We start from the raw sequence: 18,175 nt of genomic DNA on the forward strand, positions 1-18,175 counted from the left end.
TAAATTAACACGTAGTCGTAGCAACGGATATTTAACGCAACGAGATTTCTTCTTCTTTTTTTTTATTTTTTTTTTTAAACGCTCCGTCTTGTTTGTAATTCACAACCTGAACCGTCAGGACTCGACCAGGTCGCGTCGGTTTCAGCCTTCAGATTATTTCGACATCCCCGGCGGGTTTTGAGAGGGTCGGGCGCTGCGCCGCGCCGGATAAACGAACTGTGCGAGAAAATTACAGAAATTACAGACGAGGTAAACTTATTAAAAAAAATAAAAAAAATAAACCCGGAAGCAGCTTCAGTTTGAAGTAGGGCGGTCCTTCAAAAGAAAGGTCCCGAGTCCGTTCACGCCTGAACTTAAAGAGCCGACCGCTTGTGATCGGATCGCCGAGGGGGTAACGGGGTGTCATACAAGCTGGGTTAGAACATGGCCACACGTGATGTCACTGGGGAGGCGGAGCTAAGGGACCAAAAAAAAAAAAAAAAAAGTAAACGGTGTCCGTGTCGCAAAATTCAACGTCTCAGGTGGAAAACTGGAGAAACTGTGAACCTGCACGCCGTGCGAGTTGGTTATCGGCACTGCACACGCACACACGCACACACGCACACGCACACGGGTGTCCGGCGCGTCTCTACCTTGTCCAGCTGGGAGACGACCTCCCACAGCAGAGCGTGCAGCACCGACAGCTCGCGGCCGAGGTCGATGTAGCCCTCGAAGCCCGGCGTGTTGGACAGCGTCTCCTGGTTGGAGATCTCGGACAGGAAGCGCATCATCCCCGCCCACTCGTGCTCCAGGAAGTCGTTCATGAAGGCCATGTACTCCTCCTTGTTGCCGAACCTGCGGGAGGAGGGCGGAGCGGCTTCGTCAAATCGAGCGCGCCCTGGAGACTACGACACCTCCCCCCTCCCCCACCCACTCCACCCACTCCCCTCCTCTCAAGCTCGCGGCCGCACTCACTTGGCGAAGTTGGCGAGGTTCTGGATGACCTTGGCGATGAGCGTGAGCGTGCGGGACGTGCGGTCGTCGGGGTACTCCTGCATCAGGCTGAAGAGCGACGGCGACATGATGGCGGGGCAGAGGAAGCGCAGGAAGAGCGAGGCGCTGATCAGGCGCTTGCTGATGTCCTGCTGGTGGCCGCGGGCGACGCACTGCTGCTTCCACGAGGCGAACACTTCCTTCAGCTCCCGAGGAAACACGCTGCGGCGAGACGGGAAGGAAGCGAAGGAAAAAAGGGGTTTCTGGTCCGCTTTCAGACGATGAAGGGCTTCATTAAACCCCGAAAACACCTTATTTCAAATCCACGGGGATCCTTCAAATGTTTTATTTTATCTTTGAAAAACCAGGCAGTGAATCCCCTCGAAACAACTTAACTTCAAAAGCTTTCTAAGCGGTTCTGAATTTACAGCGATTCAAGTTTGAAGGGATTTTTAAAGGATTCCTTCAAATGATTTCAAGACATTTTAAACGGGCTTAAACCACATTTGGGATAAATTCAAAGTGTTCAAGAAAGAGTGTGGAGGTTGACTTTAGAGGAGGGAGATAAGGTGAAGAATAATGGAGTGCAGTAGAGACCCAACCTCGAGGTTTCACCGGGATTATCTTAAATATTTAATGGTTGTAAAGGGCAACAAAAAAAAAAAATCTAATTAAAAAATGTATGAAATAGCTTGAAAAACACTTGAATTTAGATTTTAATAAAAAAAAAAACAACAACAACATGAAGCTCTCAAATTAAAGGGTGGCCTTGTGTGCATGTGTGTGTGCGTGTGTGTGTGTGTGTGCGTGTGTGTGTGTCCCTGGGCTACCAGTAGGAGTTGATGATCTTGCAGAAAGCCAGCTCGCAGCACATCTTCAGGTTGCTCTGGTGCTCGGCCAGATCGCTGCCGGAGCATCGACTGGGATCCACCTCGCAGTTCTCGTCCGACTCGTAGAGAGCCTTGATGAACTCACCTGGAGGCACGCGGACATACAGACGGACAGAAAAACGTTCACGTTACACGTGTACAAAAAACAAAAACAAAACAATAAATCCCAGCTACGAGGCGCGGTCGTAAAGTCCTCCGAACGTGAAACACAGAAGAAAAAAAAAATCTATTCGAAAGACACAAATCATTAAAATAACATTTATTTCTTTCACTTAAACACACCGCAGGAAGCTCATCACCTATTTCTAAAATACCGACCTATAAATAAACCAACGAGGAGTTGAGCTGGTGAACTGTTTGAGTGCGTGTCGTCGCCGATAAAAGTTTTGAGACGATAGAAGTGGATGTTTGTTTGTTGGGTAAGAGACGGCGGGTCTCGGCGGGTCTGAAAAACGTCCTCCTTCTGTCAAACACTCAACTATTTTCGGCTTCTTTATTCTCCGCGAAACGTTTCAGATCTTTCCGAACCGAGCGGAGTCACGCTGAGGAGGAAGATGATGCAGCAGCTTTACTCCGCGGCATCATCTTCATCGCTCAACATCACGGATGTTACAATTCAAGACATCTAACAAAAACAAAAACAAAAAAAAACACGAGACTTTAAACTGCCTCTCAAGTTTCATAAATTATACGCACAATATTTTCATTAATAGACAATTCAGCGATTAAACTGAAAAATGAAGCTTTTATTTTAGGTTCAATTTCTGTGGTTCGAATAAAATATGAACCGTTATTTGTACCTTTTATTTATATTTGTCGTCAAAAAAATGTTTGTGATATTTTCTAAAAGGTTTAAAAGGTGGAGGAAGTGGAAAATAAGAGTTGGGTTGTTGTTGTTGTTGTTTTTTTACAGAAGGATGTTTTGATGTTTCTTTTGAACGTTTCTGTATCCAGTGGAAGTATAAATAATACGGCATTTCATATAAGCAAAGAGCATTTCAAATTTGGTCATTTTGATGTCAGCGTCTGCGAGAGAACGAGTTTTTTCGTTTCTGGAGCAGCGGAGGTGGATTTAATCATTTAGACGACATTTTGACGAGAAATTGAAAAACTGATTTTGCTGGACGAATGAAGCGAGAGTTTCCATTGACAGACGGTAAAAAGTTCAGAATAACAATAACGTACATTCATTGAATGTAAATATAAACATGTGCAGCTCTGTAATATGTTATATTAGTGACAGGACTTCCACTAAACCATTAAATTGGTTTGGATTCTGTTTTGTATTTGTTTTTCCTGATATATCTGGTAATAAAAAGTGTGTGGGGGGGGGGGGGGGGGCTCACCGAGTGCGTCGTGCAGGTACTTCTGTCCCACCAGCTTCAGGTACTCCTCGATGGCCTTCGTGGCCAACGTGTTCTCCCTGAAGATCAGGACGTCGTGGTCGGCACATCGATCCACCTCCGACATCACCAGGTCCGTCAGGAAGTCCTGAACAAGAGGAGGAAGAGGAGAAGGAAGAGGAGGTCAGGTCGTGGTATCTTCATCCAACTGACCAGCAACTGTTTTGAATTGTTTTTTAGACCCAAATCTAAAGTCTCCAAGTTTCTTTACAACTAAATAAACAGGCGTCCGCATACTTTTGGCCACGGAGTGTCATTTCGTTTTTGTTGAGCGGATTTCCCACAAATAAATACTCCACGATGCTTTTTTAAAGGAAAAGTTCAAAATTTTTGCTCCTAGTGTTCGTAGAAGAGACGACTGACAAGCAGATTTTTTTTTTGAACCGGTTTCCAGTCTTTACGTTAAGCTTCACCGTCTGGTGTCGAACTCCTCGTGCAGGATCGGAGTGTAGAGAGATAAGCGAATCTTCGAAATAATCGTTCTCATAAAAAAAAAATTAACCAACATATATTTTCATTCTTCTTTATTTCGTTTTTTGTTGTTGTTGTTTTTGTTTTTACCGCCGATAGTCGATTAATAATCAAAAAAGTTCGGAGTGATTCTAGAACAGTGTTTGTTTTGTTTGGTGGACTCTGACCTTCGCCCGGCCGGTGCTCTGCAGGATGTGGACCAGCGCGCAGGCCATCTCCTCCTTGTTCTTGACGCTGATGACGGGCTCCAGCACCGAGCACAGCATGGTGTAGTTGTTGGTGACGAACTCGGCGAACTCCTTGTACTGCTCCATGGGCAGGATGGAGATGGTCTGGAAGCGCGACTTGATGCGGATGGACGGCCCCCCCGCTTTGGCCTTGCTGGTGGTGGGCGTGCTGACCGGGTACCACTTCTCCACGAACTGCCGGCCCGTCACGCCCGCCACGGGGATGTTGACCAGGCCCACGTAGTTGTTCTTGTCCTTCTTCTTCTTCTTGTCCACGTCGCGGTAGATGTGCACGGTGATGCTGTGCACGGCGGGCAGGCCGGAGAAGTCGAAGTACTCGCCCCAGAACAGGCTGTCGTGGCGGGTCTTGCTGGTGGTGCGGGCGTACAGGACGTCGTCCAGACACAGCTCGCAGAAGTACTTCTTCTTCGGCGGCAGGTCTTTGGCTTCGATGATCCACAGCCGCAGCAGGTTCTCCGCCCGTCGGCAGTTGTCCTGGAAACACACACATTTTTTTTTTATTAAATAAAGACTGCGACAATCAAAGGGAGCGCCGCTTTGCCGAGTCAGCGATCACACGCCGTCGGCCTCGGACTTTTATAGTTTCGCAGTTCCCTGAATCTCCATACCGCCTCTACACCGCCCTCATTGGCCATCTGTATGTATTGCATCTCGCATACGTGTTCATTTTTGATGTGAACAACCGACGCTCCAAATAGTTAAAAATCTGTTTTCAGCTGCGCCGGTTGGCAAAATTTAGCAGCAAATTATCAAAAAACATGTTTTATAAAACAGACTAGAACCAGAACTAATCCAGACTGGAACAGACCAGCAGTTCAGTTTCGTTGGATGTCGTCTCACCTTGTTGGGCTGAATCGTCCTCCTCAGGTTCTCCATCCACTTGTCTCTCTCCGAGGCCGACGTGCAGCTGAAGCACTTGCTGCCGCCCGAGTACGTCACCTGAGAGGTGAGGCGGGAGGGGAGAGGGAGGGGAAGGGGGAGGGGGGACACACACACACCATCACATCCAACCTAACTGCTACATAAAGGTAACGCTGACTTGTAATGGATTATTTTTTACTTCTTCCTCTCCCAAAAATAACAAATCACAGCAAAGCAGCAAAAAAAAAACCAAAAAAACGTATCGTTAAAAAACAGCAGAAAGCAGCCAAACGCAATTCAGAGGACACTTTTCCTGCTCTGATGAAAGTCCCCGTGAGGCTGCAGTCAACGTGTGTTTCAGTGTGTGTGTGTGTGTGTGTGTGTGTGTGTGTGTGTGTGTGTGTGTGTGTGTGTGTGTGTGTGTGTGTGTGTGTGTGTGTGCGTTACCTCGAAGCAGAACTCCTGTCCCAGAATGCTGCTGTGCAGCGGTTTGATGAACACGTCCTCCTCCATGCTCAGGTCCAGAGCCTCCACAGCGCTGCACGGACTCAGTAGAGACTCATGGGAGCTCGACTCCTTCAGCTTGGGAAGACCGCGAGATCTGGAAGACAGGGAAGGGGGGGGGGGGGCCCGACGAAAACAGAAATGGCCGAGTTAGTTGAAGGGGCTCCACGGGGATGTTTGAGAGGTAAAAAAAAAAAGAAAGGAGGCTGCGAGGACGTCGACGAGACGCCCTTCAGCCTCGACCGCCCGCCGCCAACAGTGAAGCAATACCTACGGAAAACAACCGCACAGCCAGGCGAGGGGGGTTCCCCAGAGCATCCTTCCTCCCGGGCCCTCGACCTCCCTCCCTCCTTCTCCCCCCCCCCACCACCCTTCTCCGTCCTCCCACCTCGACCCCCTCCGTTCACCGAGAGCGGCGCCGATTCGAGCGGCGAGCCTTTTAATCGAGGCTTCCCCCCTGCTGTCCGGGACAGGCGGTAAACAAAAGTCCAATCGGGACTGCCAATCGGGAACGTTTCCGCGGCAACAACATCCGCCGGGAGGGGAACGGGGGCGCTAGGCAGCGGAGTGTGACGCAGAAAAGGAGCAAGGCAGGTGTTTCAACTACGGACCCGTCTCAGGAGAGAGAGAGACGCAGCTTTATGAGCAGAAGAAGAAGAAACTGTTTACAAAAATAAACTTTTTTTTTTTTCTTTTTCCATTCAGAACGAAGACTTGAATATTGAATATTGACGATCGAGAGAAACTTCGCCTGCAACTAGTTTATCAAGTTATTGATTGAAGGGTTTGAAGATTTGCTGCTCTTCTTCTTCTTTGTCGGATGTGATCGGAAAGAGATGCTTCAGGTTGTTGTTTTTTTTTTTACATTCGGTCGGACAAAATTGTTTTATTACACGTTGCAGACCAAAAAAACGATGAATCAGCGCAATGAGGAAATAATCAAAAATGAGACTAATGGCCCGATTTAAAAGGATTATTAGGATCTGATGCATCATGTTATCGTGTTTCTGACTTGCATTTACAGATGAGGTTTTACTGCGCACGTGCAAACGCTTTCATTAATCACTAAATTGCAGCATTTTCAATCACTACAGTGGAAAAAAAAAAAACAAATACAAACAGTAAGATCGGAGTCGTGTTTTGTTGCCGTTTTTTTTTTTTTTTTTTTTTTTTTTAAACTTGCCGCCGATGTTGTTGCACTCTGAAAATCTCATCCCTAAAATGTCATCTTCGTCCTTGACGGCAGATTAATAATCCCGAATGAAGGGCGCTGCCGGTTTCGTGTTTCCATGGTCACACCGGAGGATGAAGAGCAGCTTCCAGCCGAGGACGATTCGACTTTGACTCGCTCCACTTCCAAAAGAAATTCCAGTTTAAATTTTTTTTTTTAAAAAATATTTATATAATATTATATATATTTATATTATTGGGGGGGGGAACCTGAATGTTTTTCAGGAGATCCATCCTCGGTTCGCTCTGAATACTTGTTTACAGAGGAAGGTTGGGTTTTGTAGTTCAGGTGTCCTCTGAAGGGATGGAAACGTGTGTGTGTGTGTGTGTGTGTGTGTGTGTGTGTGTGTGTGTGTGTGTGTGTGTGTGTGTGTGTGTGTGTGTGTGTGTGTGTGTGTGTGTGTGTGTGTGTGTGTGTGTGTATAATCCCTGCTGTGTCAATTGGGTTATGTAAACGCGGATTAGCGGGTTGAGATCACCACTGATGCGGTGACATCAGGCATGTTTAACAGCAGTAAATGCGCCGACCAATCAGATTCGACCGTCGAACTAAAACCTCTTACATTCATCTTATTTTTTTTAAATCTTACATCTTTTATTGAAGTTAAATTGATGATTCAAAGATTAAAATAAATTTGATAAAAAAAATGTTGCCTTTTTTTTGGTGAGGATTTTGTACATGTGTATGATGTATTTTGTACGGCCGCTATGTATAAAAGAGATTTTGATCTCAATGGGAGTTCCTGGTAAAATAAAAAAAATTAAAATGTGTCTACTCGTATATATTGGAGAAAAAAAAAACCAGAAAGCCTGGACTTCATCGTCTGATCAACAGTGGTAAAATCTCTCCATCCTAACCAGACAAATTACCAGCAAAGCATTGCTGAGTGAAAAAAAAAAAAAGCTGCTGCACGTGACCAGTCGGTGACATTCAGCCCGGCTCTGACCCAGACTGAACGTTCCTGGACTTTCAGAGAGCACCGCCCGCCGAGCCGAGACTATCGGAGGGCAAAACAATCGGCTTATAGTGCAATTCCAGTAATGACCACTAAAGTACTGGCTCAAAAAAAAAAAAAAAAAAAAAAATCCCCGCTTTCAACTTCAGTCCCTAAATCCCTTTTCAACAAGTCTCAATCACTAAATTCGGCTGAACTCGTCTCAGACTTCTGTTAACATAATAAATTATTATATATAATAATATTATATATACTATATAAATAAAGTTGAATTGAATTATCTGGTATCTGGAAGGTCCAAACAGAAAAAAGATGATTTAGACCAGAAGCTGCAACTCTGTTCTTCAAACCATGAATGCATTAATCCAGCTGACACGGCGGCGCCACTCACTCTTTGCTGCTAATTTATCCCGGTGGTCACTCGCGGTACTGCAATGAAAAATTAAGTATTATATAAAACCAGACCACCGAGAGACACCTCTGATGTTTTTTTTTTTTTTTATCATAAATATTTAATCCGTGAAGGAATTTTTTATCCATCCCAATGTAAATTCGTATTGCCCCAGGCGGGGAACATGTGGGCGGGGCCCAGCAAGTGAAGCACAAATGAGCATGTGCGAGTGCAACGTGCAGGCAAAAACTCCCCCAGAAGCTACACATTTGTTTTGGGCTCGTTTTAAGCGAGCGCTCGCCATCTTTTTGAGTCCAGCTCTCTTTAATACAACAAAGACGTGTGAAGTCACCGCTCGCCGCGCCGCCATTTATATACAGTTGCCGGTTCCCGCACACGGGGGGAGAGGAAAACCTGTCTGATCACGTGACCTGCAGCCGCAACGCTCCACCAACTAAACACTGAGAATCTGTTTCATGAGGGCAGGAAATATTTTTTATAACAGTCAGAGGGGACGGATAAAACCTGTGCACGCGCACACGTGCACGCACACACACACACACACACACACACACACACACACACACACACACACACACACACACACACACACACACACACACACACACACACACAGTGTCAGGAAGGGCTGGTCTCCTGCATTAGGACAGAAACCTGATCCATTCTGCTGTCAGAGGAAGAGGAGGAGGAGGAGGAAGCACTTACAGTACTGAACTCTGACCACACACACACACACACACACACACAAGATACTGCATCTTCTACAAATGGACCATTTTTTTGGTATAAAACTGTGTAATAGCGATGGAAGATGACACTTCCTGCTGCGTGTTAATTTTCTGCACCCTTATTTTCAATCAAGTTTATTGTGTTTCGTGTTCCACCAAAGCAAGAAGGAAAATTAGATTTAGAGGAAACTGGAGGTCTGTTTGACACTCGGTTGTATACGTGGTTCTGGTTTTTGGTTCTGGTTCGTATTATTTAAGTCCCGTCATTGATCCGACATCTCTGCAGGATGTCAAAAGATGTCTTTTTTCTTATTATTTCTTTCATTTTGACCTTCAGGTCGACACTCTCCGCTGAGTCTCTTCCCCCGAGCGCCACTGAAATCTCTCTCTGGGTCATAAATTGTCAAATAGACGTCGCCAAAAAAAACACACAAAAAAAAGAAAGAAAAAAAGCAGATAGTTTATGCGATTATCATTTTTGCCTTATTTCACTTGTTTTCACAGGCGCCACAAGGAGGCGGTGATGCACCTGGAAGCCGTTTGTTAACCGCCATTAAACAACAAGAGCAGGTTACTGTAAAACGCACGGCTCGATGCTGCAGTAGAAAAACAACAGAAACACGCAACACAAAATGTTCTCGTGTGGAAGATTAAAAAGATAAAATGAGGCGAGATTAAAACCGAGCGTATCTACGTGCAGTCATTTGAAAAGCGAAGCAACCGAGCAGACGGTCCGTCCACAGATTAATATTCGATAGCAAACAAGGGATGAAGTTTCCAGCAAATATCAAATACTTTTTTTTTTTTTTTTTGTTGCTTGAACTGCCGCCGTTTTCCAGCAGAGTTTTTTTTCCCTCCGAGATCATCGGACCTCACGAGCTGCTAATTTGTCCTGCGAGTTCACAGCAGCAGAGGAATTACATAAAAGTATTCACTCTCAGTCTGAATTTCTACCCGGGACACTTAACTGGACAGATTTTTTTTTTAACTGCTGTGCTACTCAGAGCTTCATATCATCTGATAAAATTAAATTAAATTCAAGTGGAAAAAATGAATGAATTCCATATAGAAAGTTCTGCGTGCATCTAAAGGGTTTAAAGCAGAATATATATATATATATATTTTTTTTTTTTAAACGTCTCGCATGTTAAGTTTCCTCTTTTGGACGAACCGTACACAACAAAACATGAACGACAACTTCTACAAACGTCCAACCAGCCACAAAGTCTGTTTAATGGGAAGAAAGAAAAAGTCTCGGAAACGCGGAGAAACTCTGGCCCGACCAATCAGACCGCAGAGATGCAGTTTAATACAGTACTAAAGTACACACACACACACACACACACACACACACACACACACACACACACACACACACACACACACACACACACACACACACACGCACACACACAGGCCTACCTGAATCTCAGCGTTTTGGAGAGCTGAGCTTTTCGAGCTCTCCGGAGGAGAGAAGACGAACCATCCATCAGGAGTTAGAGCTCAGAGCTGACTGAGTGACAGAGAGGCTCGGTGTGTGTGTGTGTGTGTGTGTGTGTGTGTGTGTGTGTGTGTGTGTGTGTGTGTGTGTGTGTGTGTGTGTGTGTGTGTGTGTGTGTGTGTGTGTGTGTGTGTAAAGCATTATCCTCATGTCCAGCTGGCTGACATTCTGTCGACTATAAAGCTGTACACACTCCCTCTCTGCATCAATATCCTCATACCACACACACACACACACACACACACACACACACACACACACACACACACACACACACACACACACACACACACACACACACACACACACAGAGAGAGAGAGGGGGAAACAAAAACAAACAAAGTGCTCCATGTATTTTCCCCCGTGAACACGCTATAATTCCTGCGAACAGGTGAAACCAGGAGACAAATTCACCGAGTCATCGAACCATCGGTCAGAAGAGAGAGAGAGAGAAAGAAAAAGAAAAACGCTGACTCGACAGACTCGGCTGCCACATGACATCTGGGAATGAAGCGTCTACACATCATGTCTCTGTGGTCTTGATTACAGTCCATCTCCTTTCACACCAAAGAGAAAACCCTGAACAAGCAGACGGAGGTCACACACACACACACACACACACACACACACACACACACACACACACACACACACACACACACACACACACACACACACACACACACACACAGTTAACTGCTGTTTCAAAGGCAGCATCATTAAATGTTTACCTTCATTTGGGCTCTTTTTGTTTCAATTTCAGGACCTCTAAACTCTCTATATTAGTTCGTGCTGAGTCGTGCTGACTCACCAAAAAGATGAGTTCATGCGAGGTAGTCGTGGCATCGAATTGTGTTTATTCGCCTAATTTGTTGGGCTGCCGTGTGTCGTTTCCGTCATAAAAACGTGTGTAAACGGCAAACAAACACACACACACACACACACACACACACACACACACACACACACACACACACACACACACACACACACACACACACACACACACACACACACACACATTGTGGGAAACTTTATCTTTACGAACACACCAAAACCTCTGCAGAGTGAAAACTGAGTGAAGCAGCGAAGAGGAGAGACGGCCTTTCCAGTAAACACAACTCCAGTTAGTGCTGGGAAGGTTGGGCGGCTTAATGGAGGGAGGAGGAGGAGGAGGAAGAGGAGGAGGAGAAACCCATGACCGCCGTCAAACAGGAGGAGGAGCAGAAAGAACTGCTAAAACACATTTAAACTCTCCTTCCGTCTGTCCGTCTGTCTGTCTGCTGAGGTTTAGCATCCTTACTGATATTACAGACAGAGACAGACAGAAAGAGACAGACAGACATGGGCAGATGGACAAACGTAAAACAGAAAAAGACAGAGACAGACAGACAGACAGATAAAGAAAGAAACGCGGCGAGACAGACGGACGCTGGGCTTCATTACTGGAGGAAACGCAGAGCGACCAGAGCAGGAAATTAGCCTTAACAGGAGACGAGTGGACGACACGAGCAAAGCGAAAGGCTGCACTCCACGGAGACGTCACCCTCCGGTTTGACGAAGCCTCGAAGTTTGGGAGACAGGAAGTGACCATATTTGGACGCGCTGGGGCAGGAGCGAGCGGCGGATCAGACTCGATCGGGAACCCGAGGACACTACGCCCCGCCCACCAGCAGCGTAAAACCCGACTCACCACAGGGCCTGTCAATCAAACCCGGAAGCAACGTCGACTTTTTTATATATATATATATATATATATATATATATATAGTCTTTGATGGGAAATATACACTTCGTGCCAGTTTATTAGGTACAGCGAGTACATGATGAGAGACATTTTCCAGGTGCACTGTGATTTAAAAGAAGAAATTTACATGGAGGTGTGTGAGCACTTTTTTTTTTTTTTTTTCTGCATACATCATTTTCATTTCCTTTTGTGACTTCCCCATAGTTAAAACAGAGTGTGATGTCCACAGTAACGGCTGAGATACCTGAATGTTAATCAGGACTAGATATTGATTAAATATCTTCAGCACCAGTATATCAAATCAATAGTATTTTTTTTTTTTTTTTTTTTTTTTTACTGAATCTTCACTTTTTATTTTTTATAGCTTCACTGAAAGCTAAGAAAAACAAAAGAGAATATTTATTCAATTTCTGATCCGAGGCCAAGAATGAACTCCCACGGTCAGATGTGAAGAGTTTGAGAAACGCCATCATGCGGTGGTGAAAGAATTTTCGGAGGGATCAGACGTTTACCTGTCGGCGTCGGCGGGCCGGAGCGACGGCAGTCTGAAGCTGGTGTTTCTGTCCAGTTTGGTTTGACTCTTCGTCCTCTTGATGGAGCCTTTGAGGCGTTTGCTGAAAAAGCCCTGAAGGACAAAAAAAAAAAAAAAAGCAAACATGGGCAGGAGATGAGACTTTTGACGTCCACACTTCATCACAGACCTGGAAGTTGAGCAGGGCCAGTTGCCCTCTTGGCCCCGGTTGGTGGTCCGACATGTGCGCGAACCTATTTCCTGCTGACGTGACGGGGTAACTCTTTAAAACGATCGTCTACTCTGATGGACGAATGGGACAAAAAAAAAAAAGACAAAAAAAGAAAGACAAACACCCGACACTCTACTCCAAAATCAAAAGTTGCTAAAGCAGCAGCAGCAGAGGGCGGGTCGGGTCACATGACTCGGCTGATATCGATCAAACTCTGATCAAAAACCCCCTTCAACCGTCAGGTCCTCTGTCACAACAAAAAGCCCTGCGCCGAGCGCTGGAAGTGAGCGGCCTCGTTTCCTGAGATATTAATATCCTCAAACGCATCTCCGCCTCTGCCCCCCCCCCCCACCCCCCACCCCACCCCCCTACACACACACACACACAAACTCCCTTCAGGCTCATTGGCTCCCATTAACTCATCAAGAATACAGAATCCATCCTGCCAGCGACTCCGACTCCGCAACGCTTCAAAACGGCGTCCAAAATATCTCCGGCGTCGTTAAGAAAATCGAAGGCCTCCGTCGCTCCGCCCAACGATCGCGATCATCGCTCTCCGTGGATTAGCGAATCGGAGCGATCGCCGATTTCGGGTTCGGCGTTTCGGAGCGGCGACCGGAAGGACCGACCGCCATGGTGCTTTTTTTTTTTTTTTTTTTTTAAATGTTCACTGCTTGAACACTCGCCTTCTGGGCTGTACGAACTCCCAGCGTGTTGGTATTTACTGGAAGACGAGTCGCTAAGAAGACGCCCTGACAGAAACTAAAAATACCCCCCCCCTCAGAGGACGACCCGAGAGCTGTCGTCTGTGAAGCTCCAACACGCACTCCCTGAGAGAAGTCACTATTCTGTTTCACACCATTAATGATACAACAAGAGATAAAAACTAAAGTAACCAGTGCAAAAAAAAAAAAAAAAAGTTTCATTTATCACAATTAGTTTTATTTGATAAATGCTTATTTGTAGAGGGACACTTGACTTCTACTAGTTCTCTAAAGACCTGAGACTTGGCTTGCACTTCCCCTTAAAACACTTGACCTAAATTGTCCCTCTGAGGATTTGTAAAGAGGTGACTTGGAACTCTTAGAACTCTAAAGACTTGAGACTTGACTCAACCAGGTCTTTCCCTGGACTAACCTTCTGGAGACTTGATTTGGACTAGACCTCTACAGACTAGACATGGAATAACCTTCTAGACACATGATTTGGATCCGACCTGTAAAGACTTGACTCGGATTAGCCCTCTAAACACTTGAGACTTAACTTGGACTCGACCTCCTACATACTTGAGACTTAACTTGGACTTGACCTCCTAGATACTTGAGACTTAACTTGGACTAGACCTCCTAGATACTTGAGACTTAACTTGGACTCGACCTCCTAGATACTTGAGACTTAACTTGGACTCGACCTCCTAGATACTTGAGACTTGACTTGTATTACTCCTTTAAAGACTTGACATGGACTCGCCTCTAAACACTTTAAGACTTGACTTGGACTAGACCTAGAGACCTAGAGACCTGAGACTTCTCCTGATGTTCTTCTTTAAAGGTTTTCTGAACCTCCCTTCACACTGCTGCTGTCAGATGTTTGACCTCCGAACGCCGTTAAACATCCATCACAACGCTTCAGAGAGAAACACGCGAGTCGTGTTCGGACTCCTGACAGCCGAAGATGAAACGTTTTCAGATTCGAGTTGCTTCCGTCTGTCGGCTAAATATAGTTCAACCGAGCCTCCTTTATCGACGCTGCACAGTACGAGTGAGGAGACAAAGAAGTACTAATGAACCGGTATTATTTTAACTGTTTCTGTACGACTCTGATTTTCTGCATGAAAAAAAAAAAAAAAAAAAATAAACGTTCTAGAGATTATACGACTTTTTTTTTTTTTTTAGAGAACTTTCACTCACCGGCACTTTGAACGGAGACGAGTTCGGATTGTCGACGGCGACGCTCTTCTCCGAACTCCCCAAACCAGAGATGCTCCTCCTCCTCGGAGATCGCTCCGAAGACACGTCTGCGGAGACAAAAAAAAAAAAGTGAGAGAGATCGTTAGAGCGACCCGAAGCTTCTTCAAAAATACTTTTTTTTTTTTTTTTTAACATGAATCACTTCTTCGTCGCCTCAAAGCAGCAACGACCTCAACGATGACGACTTCAAACAACTTCACTCAAAGCGGAAATAGCAATCGATGCACTTCGTCAACGTCAATTCACAAAGTTTCACGAGGCGAGAACCTCAGCGAGACTTTTACTCCGGCGAATAAAAGAAATACTGAATTTTTGGCGCCGGTGACCAACGTGATGGAGCCCGGCTCGTAGCGGCACGTCGCCGGTCAGCGCCCGAGCTGCAACGATAAGCCGATTAATTAGTCAATCAACGGACAGGAAAAATTATCTCCAACTATTTTACGAATCAGTAAAAAAAAATAAAGTAAAAGAATTGTTTGGTTTAAGGTTCTCAGATGTGAGAATGTGCTGGTTTTTTGTTGTTTTTTTTGGACAGCAAATTTGGTATTTTGCTCTGTTTTGGACTCGTGCAGACAAAATAAGACATCCAAGGACATTATGTTGGACTCCGAGTCATGACCCCCCCCCCCCCACCCCGTCCAATGTATGTAGATACATCTTTGAGCTGCTTTGAGCCGGAGTCACGAGATATCACACGAGAACGTCCACCTCGTCCGGTTTTTCAACTCGTCGTCCGTCTCCGACCCGGCGAAGCGACGACGATCTGATTGGCCGGAGTCGGTCGAGTATTTTTCTTAAAGCGACGGCTCCCGAACCAAAAACAGTTTCCGAGGTCGGCTTCACAGATCATAAACCCCACGTGGCGCATCGGGGTTAAGACATCCGGAAACCCCTGAACTTCAAAGTCGGACTTTACTTGACTGAACGTTGCCGCTTATCGTCCAAACGAGACTAAAAACCGCCCGGTCGGACGGCGCCGCTGCGGTGTGGACGAAGGACGGAGGACGAAGGACGGAGATTAACTCGCGAGGGACGTCTCTGCGCCGCTCTGTTGTTGTTTCGTTTTGTCTGTCTGTCTGTCTGTCTGTCTGTCTGGGGAAGGTTACGGCTAAGTGTGTCAAGGACGGCGGGACGAACACACGGCTGTCCTGATGACGCGAGCGAAAGCTGCTGCTCAGAACCGATCGACCTCGCCGGGGCCGACGAGTCGGACGGGAAAACAACAACAACAACAACAACAACAACCAGCCGAGCCCTTCGTCAGCCAACTTTTCTTTTTCGTCATCAATTCATCTGCAGACTGCTTTTTTAAAATTTTGTCGAATAATCAATTACTCACAAACGACACCCCCCCCCCCGCTCCATGTACATCAACTTTTGGATTTCCTCACAAGTACATCAGAATGTCCCCATGTCCTCAATGACATCACCAGATGTCTTTTTTTTTTTTTTTTTTTTTCCGACCAGCAGTCCAAAAAAACACCAAAGATATCCAGAAAAGAAAAAAGCAGAATAACATTTGCCGTGAAACAAAAAGTACAATTTCCCCTTGACCTCCGCGGACCCTTCTTCTTCACTGATATTTCTGTTAGCACTTTCTTTTGCTACCGTTAGCCGCCCGACGCCAACAGGCCTTAACGGGGGAGGCCACGTCCTCAAGAACACAGAAACACACCGTCGGTGCGCCTTCGGGGTCTTTAATTTTAGACCTCCTCAGACCACAGAATATCTCGTCCCGGGTCGTCCCTGAAACCCGACTCCTTCCTTCGAGACTTCCAATTTCTTGCCCAGAACTGGCACTTTTAAGATTTACCACTAGCGGTGGTTGGCAGTAATAACGATAACATCAATAGATGACTCGACAAAATAAAAAAAATTCAAAATCCTTTGGCAGAACAATCCACCGTCGAGTCTCACTTCGACTTTAAAAGCTGTGTAACGTCTCCCGACGACTTCAGATAAAAAAAATTATTAAAAAAAACCAGCTCCGACCAATGTTAACTGATTTTTTTTTTTTTTTAAATACTTTGGAGACAATTTTTCACTTTAAGATTTCTTCAAAATCTGTTAGAAACAAAAGGCGACACACAAAAACACGGCCGGCGAGTCCCGAATCAACCCGAGTCTCAGCTGAAGTTCATCAGCGGCTAAATCAAAGATAACGATTCCTTCAGATGCAATTTCGGGCAGCTAAACGCCGAGCGAGAATTAGCACCCCGATATCGGCAGGAGTCAGCGGATCGATTGCTTAAACCGGCATCTGCCGGACGGGGGGGAAGAGGAGGAGGGGGGGGGGAGGAGGAGGAGGAGGAAGACGGGGGCATCGACGACTCGGCAACGTGCGGCTGTTAACATGATGTTTACATGCTACATGAAGACGTGTGGAGGAGGAGGGGAAAAAAACGCGTCGGTTTCGGGCGACAGTGAACGCAGCATGCAGCAGCAGCAGCATTCAGCAGCTTTCTTTTTCTTTTTCTTTTTTTTTTTCTACTAACTGCTGGATTCAGATTTCCAGCTGCAGCGGGGAGATGCACGCTGCATGCATGCAGCCGCCGCGAGAGACAAACTTTTTTCATGCGTACACACACACACACACACACAGACACACACACACACACACACACACACAGACACGATAGGGGAAAAAAAAGAAGAAAAAAAAAGAGCAGCGATGATGGTCCCAAATGTGACGACGACGCCATCACCGCTCCTCTGTTTTTTTTTTTTTTTTTTTTTTTTTTTTTGCTTGTTTTTGCATCCACCGGAGACAAAGTTGAGGCAACATGCGGCAGGAAGCCGGGTTATGACGGGTCGGTCACATGACATGAACAGAAACATACAGAGAGAGAGAGAGAGAGAGAGCGGGAGAGAGAGAGAGAGACGGTACCTCGATCGCAGCTGTTCCCCATCATCTGAGGAGAGGACACACACACACACACACACGCCCACAAACACACACACACAGAGAGAGAGAGAGAGAGAGAGAGAGAGAGAGAGAGAGAGAGAGAGAGAGAGAGAGTCAGACGGGATTGGCCGAAACAGCCGCCACCTGTCAGCCAATGAGGTTAAGCTGCAAACGTCCGTCTTCGTCCCCTGAACATCCTCCACTTTTGGCGTTTCCCCCCCCACAACCCCCAACCCGACCTGCCTCTCCCCCTCCTCCTCCTCCTCCTCAGCACCGCATCCTCCTCCTCCTCCTTCTTCTTCTTCTTCTTCCTCCTTCACGGTCCCTCCTCTCCCATCTCTACCTCCCTGTCTCTCCACTCAGCAGTAATTCTATCCCCCTCTCTCTCTCTCTCTCTCTCTCTCTCTCTCTCTCTCTCTCTCTCTCTCTCTCCCTCTCTTCTCTCTCTCTCTCTCTCCCTTCTCTCTCTCTCTCTCTCTCTCTCTCTCAGCATTGATTTTTTACCGCATTTATTCAATCAATCGCTCCAGCTGCACTGTTCTGCTGTCTTCTTCCTTCTTTCCTCTCTCTCTGCAGACACCCCTCCTCCTCCCCCCTCTGTCTCTCTCTCTCTCTCTCTCTCTCTCTCTCTCTC

At 46.2% G+C, this 18,175-nt stretch overlaps 1 protein-coding gene across 7 annotated transcripts in view; it reads right to left on the reverse strand.

The window, feature by feature from the left end:
• rasal2 (RAS protein activator like 2) overlaps positions 1-18,175 on the reverse strand; it is a 61,375-nt gene that overhangs the window by 6,000 nt on the left and 37,200 nt on the right. For 5 of the 7 annotated variants that reach the window (XM_069722831.1, XM_069722828.1, XM_069722829.1 and 2 more), the window contains 9 exons: positions 14,577-14,683; positions 12,436-12,548; positions 5,293-5,446; positions 4,825-4,923; positions 3,904-4,458; positions 3,209-3,353; positions 1,803-1,947; positions 955-1,194; positions 633-834 (listed from right to left, as the gene is read on the reverse strand). In XM_069722831.1, coding sequence (XP_069578932.1) covers positions 633-834; positions 955-1,194; positions 1,803-1,947; positions 3,209-3,353; positions 3,904-4,458; positions 4,825-4,923; positions 5,293-5,446; positions 12,436-12,548; positions 14,577-14,683 — 1,760 coding nt within the window. Of the gene's footprint in view, positions 1-632; positions 835-954; positions 1,195-1,802; positions 1,948-3,208; positions 3,354-3,903; positions 4,459-4,824; positions 4,924-5,292; positions 5,447-12,435; positions 12,549-14,576; positions 14,684-17,523; positions 17,758-18,175 lie in introns of those variants that run through there. The other 2 variants (XM_069722833.1, XM_069722832.1) reach the window with 2 other exon arrangements.

The sequence above is a fragment of the Brachyistius frenatus genome, unplaced genomic scaffold, assembly GCF_029030835.1.
Source record: "Brachyistius frenatus isolate BFR_SWC_R1_liver_20210118 unplaced genomic scaffold, ASM2903083v1 Contig_306, whole genome shotgun sequence".
In the NCBI taxonomy this organism is placed as follows: Eukaryota; Metazoa; Chordata; class Actinopteri; family Embiotocidae; genus Brachyistius; species Brachyistius frenatus.